This window comes from Phaseolus vulgaris, chromosome 3, assembly GCF_051622355.1.
Source record: "Phaseolus vulgaris cultivar YP4 chromosome 3, ASM5162235v1, whole genome shotgun sequence".
NCBI lineage: Eukaryota > Viridiplantae > Streptophyta > Magnoliopsida > Fabales > Fabaceae > Phaseolus > Phaseolus vulgaris.
This window is the reverse complement of record NC_143500.1, coordinates 21,610,019-21,622,272: the sequence shown is the minus strand read 5'-3', so window position 1 is coordinate 21,622,272 and position 12,254 is coordinate 21,610,019. Positions and strand designations below refer to the sequence as shown.

The 12,254-nt window shown below is 33.3% G+C and overlaps 2 protein-coding genes across 3 annotated transcripts; one reads left to right on the top strand and one right to left on the bottom strand.

Annotated features, from left to right (window-relative positions):
- Positions 1–4,522: 4,522 nt before the first annotated feature.
- LOC137806867 (NADH dehydrogenase [ubiquinone] 1 beta subcomplex subunit 3-B) lies at positions 4,523–5,119 on the bottom strand. Its single transcript, XM_068607205.2, has 2 exons — positions 4,886–5,119; positions 4,523–4,757 (listed from the first exon to the last, which is right to left on the bottom strand). Exons 1-2 carry the CDS (start codon positions 5,117–5,119, stop codon positions 4,734–4,736), a joined length of 258 nt encoding a protein of 85 aa, XP_068463306.1. The 3' UTR covers positions 4,523–4,733.
- A 7-nt stretch (positions 5,120–5,126) lies between these two features.
- On the top strand, positions 5,127–11,987 carry LOC137806866 (2-C-methyl-D-erythritol 4-phosphate cytidylyltransferase, chloroplastic). 2 transcript variants are annotated; one of them, XM_090300362.1, is made up of 12 exons: positions 5,127–6,183; positions 6,267–6,355; positions 6,432–6,515; positions 6,605–6,660; positions 6,907–6,986; positions 7,068–7,151; positions 8,545–8,621; positions 9,617–9,685; positions 10,438–10,506; positions 10,579–10,625; positions 10,926–11,016; positions 11,637–11,987. In XM_090300362.1, the coding sequence occupies exons 1-12, from the start codon at positions 6,084–6,086 to the stop codon at positions 11,721–11,723; spliced, it is 933 nt and encodes a 310-aa protein (XP_090156488.1). In that variant the 5' UTR covers positions 5,127–6,083; the 3' UTR covers positions 11,724–11,987. The 2 variants fall into 2 exon arrangements, with proteins under 2 accessions (XP_090156488.1, XP_090156487.1); XM_090300361.1 differs by having other exon boundaries at positions 6,426–6,515.
- The last annotated feature ends 267 nt before the right edge of the window (positions 11,988–12,254 follow it).

Here is a 12,254-nt window from a genome sequence, read left to right as displayed (position 1 = left end):
TAACTTACAATATATCAACTATATAAATCAACCAATTATTCAGATTCAAACAAAAATATTTACCATAAATCATCCATATCAAAATCAATATATTCACATTTGATTTCAATAATATCCTACATTACTCAGAAATAATCAATCCTACAAACAAAACTTGAAACTGGTGACCATGTCACCCCTACATCCAGATCTTCTAACCTAGGGTTGTATTTGAAATTAAAACTAACTTCCCTTACTTGAGTTTGAGTTGGTGCTTACTAAGAGTTCCAAATCTACCTGCACCACAGAGTTATGATAACAAATCTAACTACATCACTAGAATCCTGAGCTAAGATGAACTAATTCTGAAGCTAGAAACCTCACATGCAACAATATCTACCAAGACAAACTTAACATTTCAAAAATTGACTCAAAGAAAAAAGGAGCAAAAATGAATTTATTCTGTCTAAAACTCTAATCGGGCAATCTTGTAGTATTCGCTGCCAGTAATCCAATGGCAGACTCCAATCATCATTCTGATGACCGAGATGTTCAGAAAGTTAGAAAGAGAAGGCAAAGAAAGGAAAATGAAAAATTTAGAGAGATGGTGATTATTTTAAAATGAAACATGAATAACTGATTTTTCTATTTATATACTTTTCTTTAACTTTAATAATAAAATATTCTAGGTCTTTAGAGAGGAAACTTGTTACAATGGTACATTGGTTATAGAGACATTCAACTCTAGCATGGAAATAGGTAGTACATGGCTGTATAAATGAGGTATAACTTAGTAGTTTACTGAAATTATTTAAATGTTCATTACAATATTGTTGTCTTTATTTATTTTATAAACATTGAAAATGAATAACTTACAACTATTTTTTATTTATTTTAGGTATGGATGTCAGAAGTGGTGCTCCATTACTAAATCAAATTCTAAGATCAAGCAAAGAAAGCAATATTGATTAACATGTGTCTTGTAGTGTGTGGACATTAAGAAGAATATTTATTCTTTAAATATCAAGTTAACATTTCATGTCCTTTAATTTGGTATACTTTTTGAACATAAGTGAACTTTGATATACTTTTGAAATGAAATGAATGAATATATTTTCTTATTATAATGTATTGTTTAATTATTTTATTAGTAATTATGAAAACAAGTTTAATTAAATTATGAGATTAGTGGTTATGAAAACATATTTAATTAAATTATGAAAACATGTTTAAATATATATTATATATTATAATGTTTAATATTCAAATTACGAAAGTTGTAAGTAACATATCATAGTTCATAATTTATTATAGTAATGACCATTACAAACGTCATATTTTAACATCAATAGTGGCGACATGGACTATTTCCTTGCATTGAAATCATTTTGTCAATTAAAACAATTACAACAATTTTAACTAACATTTAAACGTCAATTTATACAAGGTGTTAAATAGTGGATGTTGTGGCGGCTTGCATAAGACCGTCATATTGTACTTTGTGGCAGCCAGATACCGCCACATATATGGTGATGTTTGTAAATGATAATTAGTTCCATTTGAAGCAACCATTTTACTATTGGCCTCCATCAATCAAGCAAGTCAAACAATCCTAAAACTATAACCAAAGAGCTCAAATGTCACTATCATGGGAAACCACAACACAATAACGATATAGAGGGACCCTCTGACCGTTAATGCAATGACAATAAATCCCTCTAACTTACAAGAATCTATGAGGAACAACAACAAATGAGCAACAATAGCAAATTATAAAGACACCAAGATTTTAACATGGAAAATTACTCAAAGTAAGAACAAAAACTACGAGTCATCCAAAGTAAAGAAATAGCTCCATTATGATTGACAAAGGTACAAAAGAGTCTCAATCAAGTACACAAAATGGTGCTAATCACAACATCAAAGCAATAAAATTTACAAATAGAGAATAAGGAAGGTAAAACCCCAAATACACATCTACCGTGCGAATTGAATATCTCCTCAGTCAGAGCTTGTATCAACGATCCAAATGAAGAACGAAGAACCAAGTATTTTGAAACAACTATCCAAATTTCAACTCAATCCAATGATGAATGAATATGAAAAAACGAAATTTCTTATTATTTTAGACCCCTCTCCACTCAGTGAGATATCAAATATGTTTCTCTATTTGAACTTTTTCTCTACAAAGGATCATAAGAAGGAAACTCAAAACCCAACTGTTACTACTAAAAAATAATTAAATTTGGAGATGGATTCTGAGGCTAAAAATTGTCACAGGACACTAATTTAGATATATGAAAGTCACTACAGATATTGACTTGCGTTACGTCTGATCTTTAACATTGAGGTAGGAAGATTGACAATGAAATTATTGCCATTCTTTATTCTTTATCCTCATTTAGTGGTTAGGTTCTATTTGAGTTGTGGGTACTGGGGTAGAAATGGAGGTGAAACACAAATCAGTTTCACAAGGAAATTCATAAGTAATGGTTATTAAAAGTGAGCATATAGAAAAATTGATTAGGTGAATATGTTGCTGCACAGGCTGCAGAGCAATAATGGAACTCTGTATATCACCTTCTTTCTTAGCACTTATGCCTATGAACTGTAGCTACTGCCGCAATGAATTTCTGGTTACAAATAAGACTTTTACTAGCTTTATTTCATATAGAAGTAAAATCTTCTGCACATGCAAGTTGCAGCGAAAGATCAAGAAAAAAGTAAACTGTATGGCGCCTATAGTAGTGGATGGCTTCACCAAAGAAATATGCCTAAACTTGTTTGGCTGTCACAAGTGCAACAGAGTGAAGTTTGCAAAAAAATGAAATGGTATTACTTACATGTACCCTTTTCAATTTGACACTATTCTTTGCATGTATGAATATGATTAAGGAAAATAAGCAACCAATTAAAATCATTAAATAGATCTCAGTTATTTAATATTGAAATAAAGGAACCACGCAACTTGAGCAGCGCTGATAAATGTTTCCAATCAACTTGAGTAGCGAACGTCAAAATTAGCGACAAAGAAAGGTTTCCAATCATTCGTGATGCCTTGTTGGAATGCTAATATATGAAAAAGATAAGAGGTAATTTTTTTTTCATTATAAAATACTGGAACTAAATAGTATTGCTCTTCCCAGTGTTCATTTCAAATCATGTAGGAGCAACGAAGTAGCGTGAAAACGAAGAGGTGTTTCCCGTTATTGTCACATTTGGGTCTGCATTTGAAGAAACTTCCAATCATTGACGTGAGATAACATCAGCTATTAAACCATGTCTTGACGAAATTCAGCTTCAAAGAACCCAATTCCTAATTTAAATCAATGACAGATTACTCGTGCACACAATCACTAAATATTCAGTCCCCTTTTAAAACATATATTTGCGAAGAACATGTTCTTGTACATAGAGCGAAGATGTACAAGAACATACACCTAACAACCAAAATGTCTGCCTTATTGTTAGGACTTAAAAACAGATCTATTAAGCAAGAGAGCCTCAAGCTCTGAGTATAATCTCAAATAACTTATTTTATTCGATACGAGACTCTTAACATTGTCAACTCACCCCTCTGGGGACAAACTTTCACTCTATTGGCGACTTCAGTCACTTATCAGTATTAGGTTTACACCTTAATCAAATCTATATGTAATCTCTTTTGTAGTCTAACTCAATGAAAAAACCACTTGTTACGATTTAAACACAAGAGGAGAGCTAACTAAAAAGTCAGATTTATTAGGTGGAAGAGTCTTGAAATATCAAGTCAAGTAGTTCATCCTACTTAAAAGTGAGACTCCTAACACAAAGAGCGAGCTTAGATCAAGATAAACACAAAAAAATAAGCTAGGTCCCCCTCTTTTTCTTTTGCTGATTTACTGTAATTAATTTTGAATTGCATCATGATCATGATTCTGATTACTGCCATTTCTTTAGCTCTGCTGTTGAATTGTCCGCGTGGTTAATTGATCAATATGAGCATGTCAACAACAAACTGTTAGATACACTCTTTCTAACACACAATTAACAGATAAAATTCATTAGAAAGAAAATAAGAATCACAAGTGAAACTCAGAAGTGAGCCTTAACTAATAAAGTGCACGGACATTTTTCTTTGGTTATAAATATTTTCTGTTTTTAAAACAGAGGAGGCTAGAGTTAAGGCTCCAATTCAAGAACCCGAACCAAGACACTACTCCAACGGAGAAGTCCATTTCAATTACCCAAACCAACAAAAGACACTACTCCTACAGTTCGGTTATCTTCCACACTCGCAAGAGGAAATTTGCCTGCACCTCTGAGTTGAATGATTAAATTTCATACGCATTGTGTGAAAAAACAGGGAGTGAAACTTCAAATTTTGGTCCCTAAAATTGAAATCAATCCAGTCCTGGACATTACTAAAGGTAAATTCAATCCAAAACAACTGATCAATTTTATTTCCTAATCGGCTGAGTTAGCAGATGTTGCTGGAAATACGAATATAACAAATTAAGGGATGGTTGAGACGTAAAGGATTAAATTTTGTGAAAAAGGCACATAAAGGCAAAAACAGGAATGCGATAGAAAAAAAGTATAATGTAATGTCAACGATTCAAAAAGACATAAAATGTAGCCATACAAGACATACTGAGTGGCACAGAAGGTAATATAGTCTGAAATTTATACATTCAGTGAAGGCTTCGAGAACATTAATGAAGACACAGCTTATTATGAAAGAGGGAAAGCGATGACGGAGTCCAATAGTTGAGTTAGTGGTGATTTTCGGCTTTCACCTGCAAGAGCGCAAAAGATAACAAATCATATTCGATTAACAGTGATAGTATGCGTGGATAATCAGTGAGTTTAATAGGAATAGGAAGAATAGGGGGAAACCCTAAGAAGAAGAAGAAGATAAGAGTACGTGAGCATGAGAATCGGCATTGAGGCGATCGTAGACTTGTTCGCCGACGAGATAGAAGCCAAAGGCGACGAGGGCGATGCCAAGGCCAGGGGTGGCGTGACGGAACTGATTGGTGAGCAAGGGATGCTTCCTCCACGCATCCCTTCTTCTGAAGAACTCTGCCGTATTTTTTCCCGATCCCATTTCCTCTTCCAATTCTCTCTCTCTCTCTCCTCCCCTTTTCTTTCTTTCCATCCTTATTGGGCTCTCCCGCCCCAGGCCCAGTCTATTGTTATTCTTATTAGAACATATTTTAGAGATTTCTTACACCCCCATGATTTTTTCCCACACCCCAACACTTTTGAAACTGACATAATTATCCCTTCTGCATTCTATAATTCTCGGAATTTATAGTTTAAATTTTATAATCTAAAATATAAATTTTGTATTTTGTACTGTAAAAATCACAAATTTTAACTTTTAAATTTTATAATCTGATAAATTTTTAAATTTTTAAATTAAAAAATTAGTAAAAAATGTGAAAGACTAATTTATGTATTTTTTAAAGTATGGGATGTGAGACGAAATGCATGGAGATTGAGGAAGAATTTCCACATATTTTTATTCATTAAAAATTACAAGAATGGATGACCTAGACTTCCTGTACTTGACGATTTTTTACCTGCATCCAATCATCTTTCAAATTTCCAAAAATGCTTTTCATTCTGAAATTAAAAATCTTGAATTAAAAAACACATTTTGGGAAAGAAAATTTAGAATAAATTTTTGTGTTTCAGAAGTGAAATTCCAAAATATAATTGGGAAACCAAAATCACGAGCAAGTTGACATAGTCTAGTCGACAGCAGTAGGGAAGGGTATGAGTAAGGCAAGTGAATCAAAATAAAATTGGAAAACCAAAATCTTATTAAACAATGTGGAAGTTCCAGAAATACCAAAAAAGAATTTCGGATCTAAAAATATTATGAGAATATTAAATCCAGAATGTATTTTGATTTGCACCCTCCTTCTTATTTTAAAACTAAAGAGGATATTTTTGTTATTTAACATAACGCATCGGGTGAAGGTTGAACAAGATCGGGTGCAAGAAGAAATTTCTTAATAGAAGTGGGCCTTTGGGTTTTAAGTTGATGAAGCCTGTGAAGAAATAATAACGTTTGGTTGGAGGTGTGAGGAACAGTAAGGAAGAGTGAATCAGAGATGGCCGCCTTTGCAGTTTCCTTTCACCTCCGTCTCTGTTCTTCCTCGTTTTCTTCGCCTCGACCCTTTCCACCGTTGATTCACAGACTCCCAAACACAGGCAAGTCACTGTACGCCTTCTCTTTTTCTTTCCCTCTTCCTCCTTGTTTTCTGCTTCACTCTTGCTTCTTACACATTCCTCAGCTGCTCCTATTACTCAAATCGGTTCAAAGAGAAATGCAAAGTTAAGCCTCACTTCCTGCTCTGCTCAGTCTCAACCTCAACCTCTGCAAGTCAGTGCTTGGATTCAACTTCCATCATTACATTATATGACTGAATTAATGATGACAATGTGTTATGTAGGAGCAGACGGTGGAGTCTGGTGACGATGTTGTGAGAGAAAGAAGTGTGTCGGTTGTCCTGTTGGCCGGAGGCCAGGGCAAGAGGATGGGAGTCTGTTCTCCTTCTTCCTAAATTTCCTCTTCTCTTCAACCTTTTCTCTAATTTATTTCATTTTTAATTCTATTTCTTTCCTATCACAGGCTGGCATACCAAAACAGTATCTTCCTCTTTTCGGTCAACCCATTGCTTTGTTTAGGTAGTCCTATAGTATCCTATCTTTATGTTTTATGTCATATGGCTTCAATTCTGTATTCAACAATCAATACATGCTACATAACTCATGCCAACCATATATTATTGCTTTCTGTGTACCTTCATCAACACTGCATTAACAAGTCAACTCTACTAGTTCGGATTTGTTACTCCACTCGTACATATGCTTTTATATCATCTTTTATTTCTTTCTGCTATAATGAGCTCCGGATATGCCAATGCTTTGCAGTTTCCACACTTTTTTTCACATGGTTCAAGTGAAAGAAGTCATTGTGGTGTGTGATCCTTCATTCAGAGAAGTTTTTGAAGGTTTCCCCCCTCCTTTAGCTTTGGTTTCTTTTTGCAAACCATGTACTTCCCTCTTGGTTATTAATAATCTTTTTTTCTCAGATGCAATGGGAAATTACCAAGCGGAACTCAAATTTGCACTGCCTGGAAAAGAAAGACAGGATTCTGTTTACAATGGCCTTCAGGAATGTGCAGTTTTAAAAATCTTAATGACGGGTTATTTTCAAGCTTTTTCTGTTATTTCATTAGTTTGATTCATTAGTTGGGAATGGGAAACCTGACATCAACCCCCTTCCTCCCCTAATAACAAGAAAAAACAATCTTAAATGTGGTTGGATAACCAAAATCTTGTTCGCTAAGACAACCATTTTCTTGGAAATCTTTCGAGATAACTATATAGTTAATTGCAAGGCTCTCAAATCTCAAGTTAACTACCAGAATCTTAAAAGTTTACATTTCTAGGTAGAAAAAACTAGTTAACTCGCTGCCAAAATCTTTTCTGGATAAATTTGAGCAGGGACGGAACTAGATTGAATGAGATTAATGAGAGAGGGGATATCGCCCATCTAATGCAGAAAATGTTTTCAGTACATGCACTAATGTTATATATTTGCCGCCTTGTAAATTCTCATCTTGCATCCTTTTTTACTGATATACAATCCTCAATCTTTTACTCCTTGTACTATACATGTTACTTTTATATTTATAATCAATGTCAGTTTCTGTGTACTTTTTTTTTATAAATTATGCCTGGTCAAAACATAAAAACATAAAATAATTTTGTCTATTAAAAATGTTTATTCGTGCTATATAAGAAGCTGGTTAAGGAAATATCGAATACTGTATTCTATTTATTCTTTTACTTCAATTTCGAGTTTGTCTTCTCTCAAACACTACTTCCTTTTTCAACCTTCAAAGAAACTTACAGGTTAAGAGTAAAGTTAAGCAACATGTTTTCTTTATTAACTTGTGCTTATGGTGAGTCTTCTTTTTTTTTCTTTATTTAAATATTCCATCATATTATTTTTCTTTTCTCATATTAAAATTTAATTCTTTTCATATCTTGTGTTAATTCCCCCCATTCCATTCTTGATAAACTCACATAAAGTCTTAGTTAAGAAGCAAGTTGGTGAGTTTGAAATCAAACGTATTTCTTGCCCTCCATTGACCCCAGTGTGTTAGTGTTTTACTGTGGCTCAGATAAATTAACTTCTTTTTGAAAAGTTTTCATATAGGATCTTATTTTTTTCACATTTATGTATATGATTTGGTCATTTATGTAGTTGAATCCTTCCTATTTAGTTGTAATATATTATCACACTTTATTATTGTGGTTTGCTACTTTGTTTATCATGTAGTTGAAATGTTGAATTATTGTTAAGATTATTATGCTGTGCATATATGTCACTAATAAGTTTTTCAATATTATTTTTTATAATACGTTGACTCTTATGAGTTGATTCTACTGGAGCTCCACAAGCTTACTTAGGCTCTCAAGTTTGACAACCTTGTTGTTATCATTGAGTTGTTGATACCTTTATGATTGAATTATTAGATGTTCTTCTATATTTTTTGCAGGCTGTTGATCCGAACTCTGAGCTTGTTTGCATTCATGATTCTGCAAGACCTTTGGTGTTATCAAGTGATGTAAGAAAGGTCTGGATCGAATACATTTCTCCAATGCTCAAATTTAATTCCAATGCTCTTGATTTTTTTCTTAAAGTTACATATTCATTAAGGAAATTTAACAATGTTGCATTAGTTGGGTGTGAGTGAGATACAGCAGAATTCATGTCTTCCAGTTGTGATACAGTCAGGAAAATGTCAATTTTATATTTATGTTAGTATCACGGATGCACGGACACTTTAAAATAGTAGCCCTAGCTTTGCTGTGTTGATCAGCATCAAGCATGTATCCATATTGGACATCTCACAAACACTTCAAATAATCCTAGCTTGTCTGCATTTTTATAATTTATTGTTATTTTTAAACTTTTAAGTGAATACTGAAAATTGGAATTATTATATATATATATATATATATATATATATATATATATATCCATATTGGACATCTCACAGACACTTCAATTCAAATAATCCTAGCTTGGCTGCATTTTTATAATTTATTGTTATTTTTAAACTTTTAAGTGAATACTACAAATTGGAATTATTATATAATTTGGTGGATTATAACATTTTACTGACACATAATTTTGTGTTAATTTTATATTAATTTAAGACATTGTATTCTAGTCATATTTTGTCCAATGTTTCATAACGTTTGTTATATTTCTGTGTATGAATTGTGTCTTATCCACATCCTGTGCTGTACCTTCATCTTCTAGGTTGGTGTTAGTGTTTAAAAGGAACAAACAAAAGCTAAACAAAACTCTGGGTTGTTATTAACACGAAAGTCACGCTAGAGTCCACAGATCATGTAGAAGCTTTCATGCTATTTGTTTGGATCCACATAGTGTTATTATATCCGTACTATTTTACTCGATTTAAATAGTTTCTGTTTTTGGTTGGGCATTTTTTCAAATTTCACCTGCCCGCCCCCTCCCTTGCCTTTGGGGTTCTCTCTCCATTTACTATCCGCTGGATCACGTTAGAGGATGCTTAGATTGCTCTTTTGTATTCTGTTTTAGGTCCTTAAAGATGGATTATCAAATGGAGCTGCGGTTCTTGGTGTCCCTGTGAAGGCCACAATCAAAGAGGTATTTACTATTTGTTATAAGCGAATGTCAGTTTCCTCCATTAGTTTAAGTGGCTGATGAATTTTCTTCTAAAAAAGTGAATTTTTTATATCACCCATCCACAGAAATAATTCTGTAGAAAATTTCAAATCCAAACGTGATAAGAAACTTTATGCAAGAATCCCAGCTGTGTATTTCCTTGGAGTCTTAATGGCAGATTACTGTTCATAACGGTTAACTACATTTTCTGTTATGAATTCCAACAACTAACATTATCTTCAAACCTTGATTTTTCTTTTATATTTCCTCTCAATCCCTCTTACCTAAGTGTAAGGTAAACAAAGATGTAGGTTAATGAAGATAAATTGTCTTCCTTTCAAGTAAAATATTTGTTTCTTTTTTTTTGCTGATGTATTCTCTCCTTTCTCCTGCTTTCTTGAATATGTTTTATTTCATTTTTGTTATGCTCCACAAGATTTTATATTTCTCCTAAAGTATTTTATATGTAATTTTAGGATCACATCTGCGTATAGGTTGAAGTCTGTTGTTTCCCTCACATTTATGTACCTGCTGCTCAACTATGGACCACTTTTACCTCCGCTGCATTTGTGTTTATTCTTAATAGAAGTAGCACTAACTACATGAAATTTGTGTCACAAGAATGTCTTCTATAAATTGAAATTGTTATGCTGAATAGCTCACATATGCATGAATTTAGTCCCTTTACTCTGATGGGTAAAGGTACTGATGTTTGTCTTGCAATCTTTTTGCAGGCAAACAGTGAATCATTTGTAGTTAAAACGCTGGACAGAAAAACGCTATGGGAGATGCAGACCCCACAGGTCAATAATAAAATATATCTTATCTTTGTCTGAGGACTTGGTCAATTACTTATATGCTATCCATTTTTACAGGTTATTAAGCCTGAGTTGCTGAGGAAAGGCTTTGAGCTTGTAAATAGGTAGTTCCTCATTCTTATGCTCAATTTAGTGTAAACTATTTATACACTTTTAAAGCGTCATCTTATTATTATTCTGTTATGTACGATATCAAAGTATGAAATATACTGTCGTAGTGTCATGTTTTATATGGACTCGAGTGCTATGCAAACACTAGTTGGACAATTGGATGAGAACTCACCACTAAATTGGAATGTGCGGTGACAAGTACAGATTATTTGGTTTATAAATTGCATCAACGTTTAGAAGATGCAATGATTTCTAGAATCTAACTTGAATTTTATGCGCAACCTTGCTTGCAGAGAAGGTCTTGAAGTTACTGATGATGTGTCAATTGTTGAGCACCTTAAGCATCCTGTTTATATCACTGAAGGATCTTATACCAACATTAAGGTAGGCAAACTTCTCCCTATTTCTTCTCTATTGGAATTTGGAGCCTTGATGATTATTGATTAGCCATTTATTACATGAAACCATACAAAGCCTTGTATTGTAACTCACGTCATATGCTGCCATAAGACGTGATATGTAGCCGGCACTCACTTTGACTAAGCTCAACAAATTGAAGCTCAAAAGAATTGAAGCCTGAAAATTTGACCTTTTTCATAACCTATCTTGGGTCGGATTATGGTTAATACAATTCGGCTTGGTTGACTAATTTTAGGATATTTCTATCTGAATGCTACAAAGTTCTAGCACACCTTCCATTAATTCCGGAATGGACTTTCTGGACCCATTTTAGAATGAATAGGTGATGCCTAAGAATTTTACGGGGATGCAGAAGAAAAAGGCCCGTTTTATCAAGTTAGGATTATATGTTACTTTTCTTTTTTGGTAGAATTTCTTTTACTTATGTTATTATGAACATCAATTGGCTATTTATATTTATTTAACCAAAAACAAAAAGACTTTCTTGGATATAACTTTATTTTGACTTCATTTACTAAATTTTACTAGAATTATATTTTAACTTCAGTTACAAAATATTTAAACTGATGCGAACTGTTTTGCAGGTTACTACGCCTGATGACATGTTACTGGCAGAGAGAATATTGAATAATAATTCCGAAGAAAATATAGTTTTGCCAATTCACCTTTGAAGGGAGATCGTCCTCGATTAATTTTTTCATATAGATTTATTACTTTTGATCCCGCTAGGTGCATGCCAAGTGTTTCTGCATGGTGGCCGAAATGCTCTTCAAATAATAAAGCACCGTGCCATCAGATGATGAATCTATGATTATTGTAACGATCAAACACGTGATATCATAACTTTCTGATTTGAGTTAGTAAGGCTTTTTACGATGAAGTATAAAATCATTGTAATGGATATTTTTGCAATAAAAGTTGTTTGAGAAAACAAACAAGGTGCCTTTCTGAGATGTGGATGAATACTGTTCTAAAGGAGTTAACTGCAGTATGTTGCTCAAGTCCTTTTAAGGTACACAGAAATTTTCGAGTAGTATGGCGAGGAGCACAGAGCTAGCAAATACAACTCAGAACAATAGATGTAAGAGTGAATGTAATTTTAGAGAAGAGATATCTATTTATAGAAATATTCTTGACCTACATGTATCTATAATCTCACAAGGTTACGAAAGAGTTGAATTGCGGAAAAGGGGTGTCAACAC

Bases quoted from the DNA above. Each gene is read 5' to 3' on its own strand.
- LOC137806867 (XM_068607205.2), bottom strand. From the start codon at position 5,119: ATGGAAAGAAAGAAAAGGGGAGGAGAGAGAGAGAGAGAATTGGAAGAG. The intron at 4,758-4,885 runs GTACTCTTATCT...GCGCTCTTGCAG, and splicing joins ATGCCGATTCTCATGCTCAC to GTGAAAGCCGAAAATCACCA.
- LOC137806866 (XM_090300361.1), top strand. From the start codon at position 6,084: ATGGCCGCCTTTGCAGTTTCCTTTCACCTCCGTCTCTGTTCTTCCTCG. The intron at 8,622-9,616 runs GTCTGGATCGAA...ATTCTGTTTTAG, and splicing joins TATCAAGTGATGTAAGAAAG to GTCCTTAAAGATGGATTATC. The intron at 11,017-11,636 runs GTAGGCAAACTT...ACTGTTTTGCAG, and splicing joins GATCTTATACCAACATTAAG to GTTACTACGCCTGATGACAT.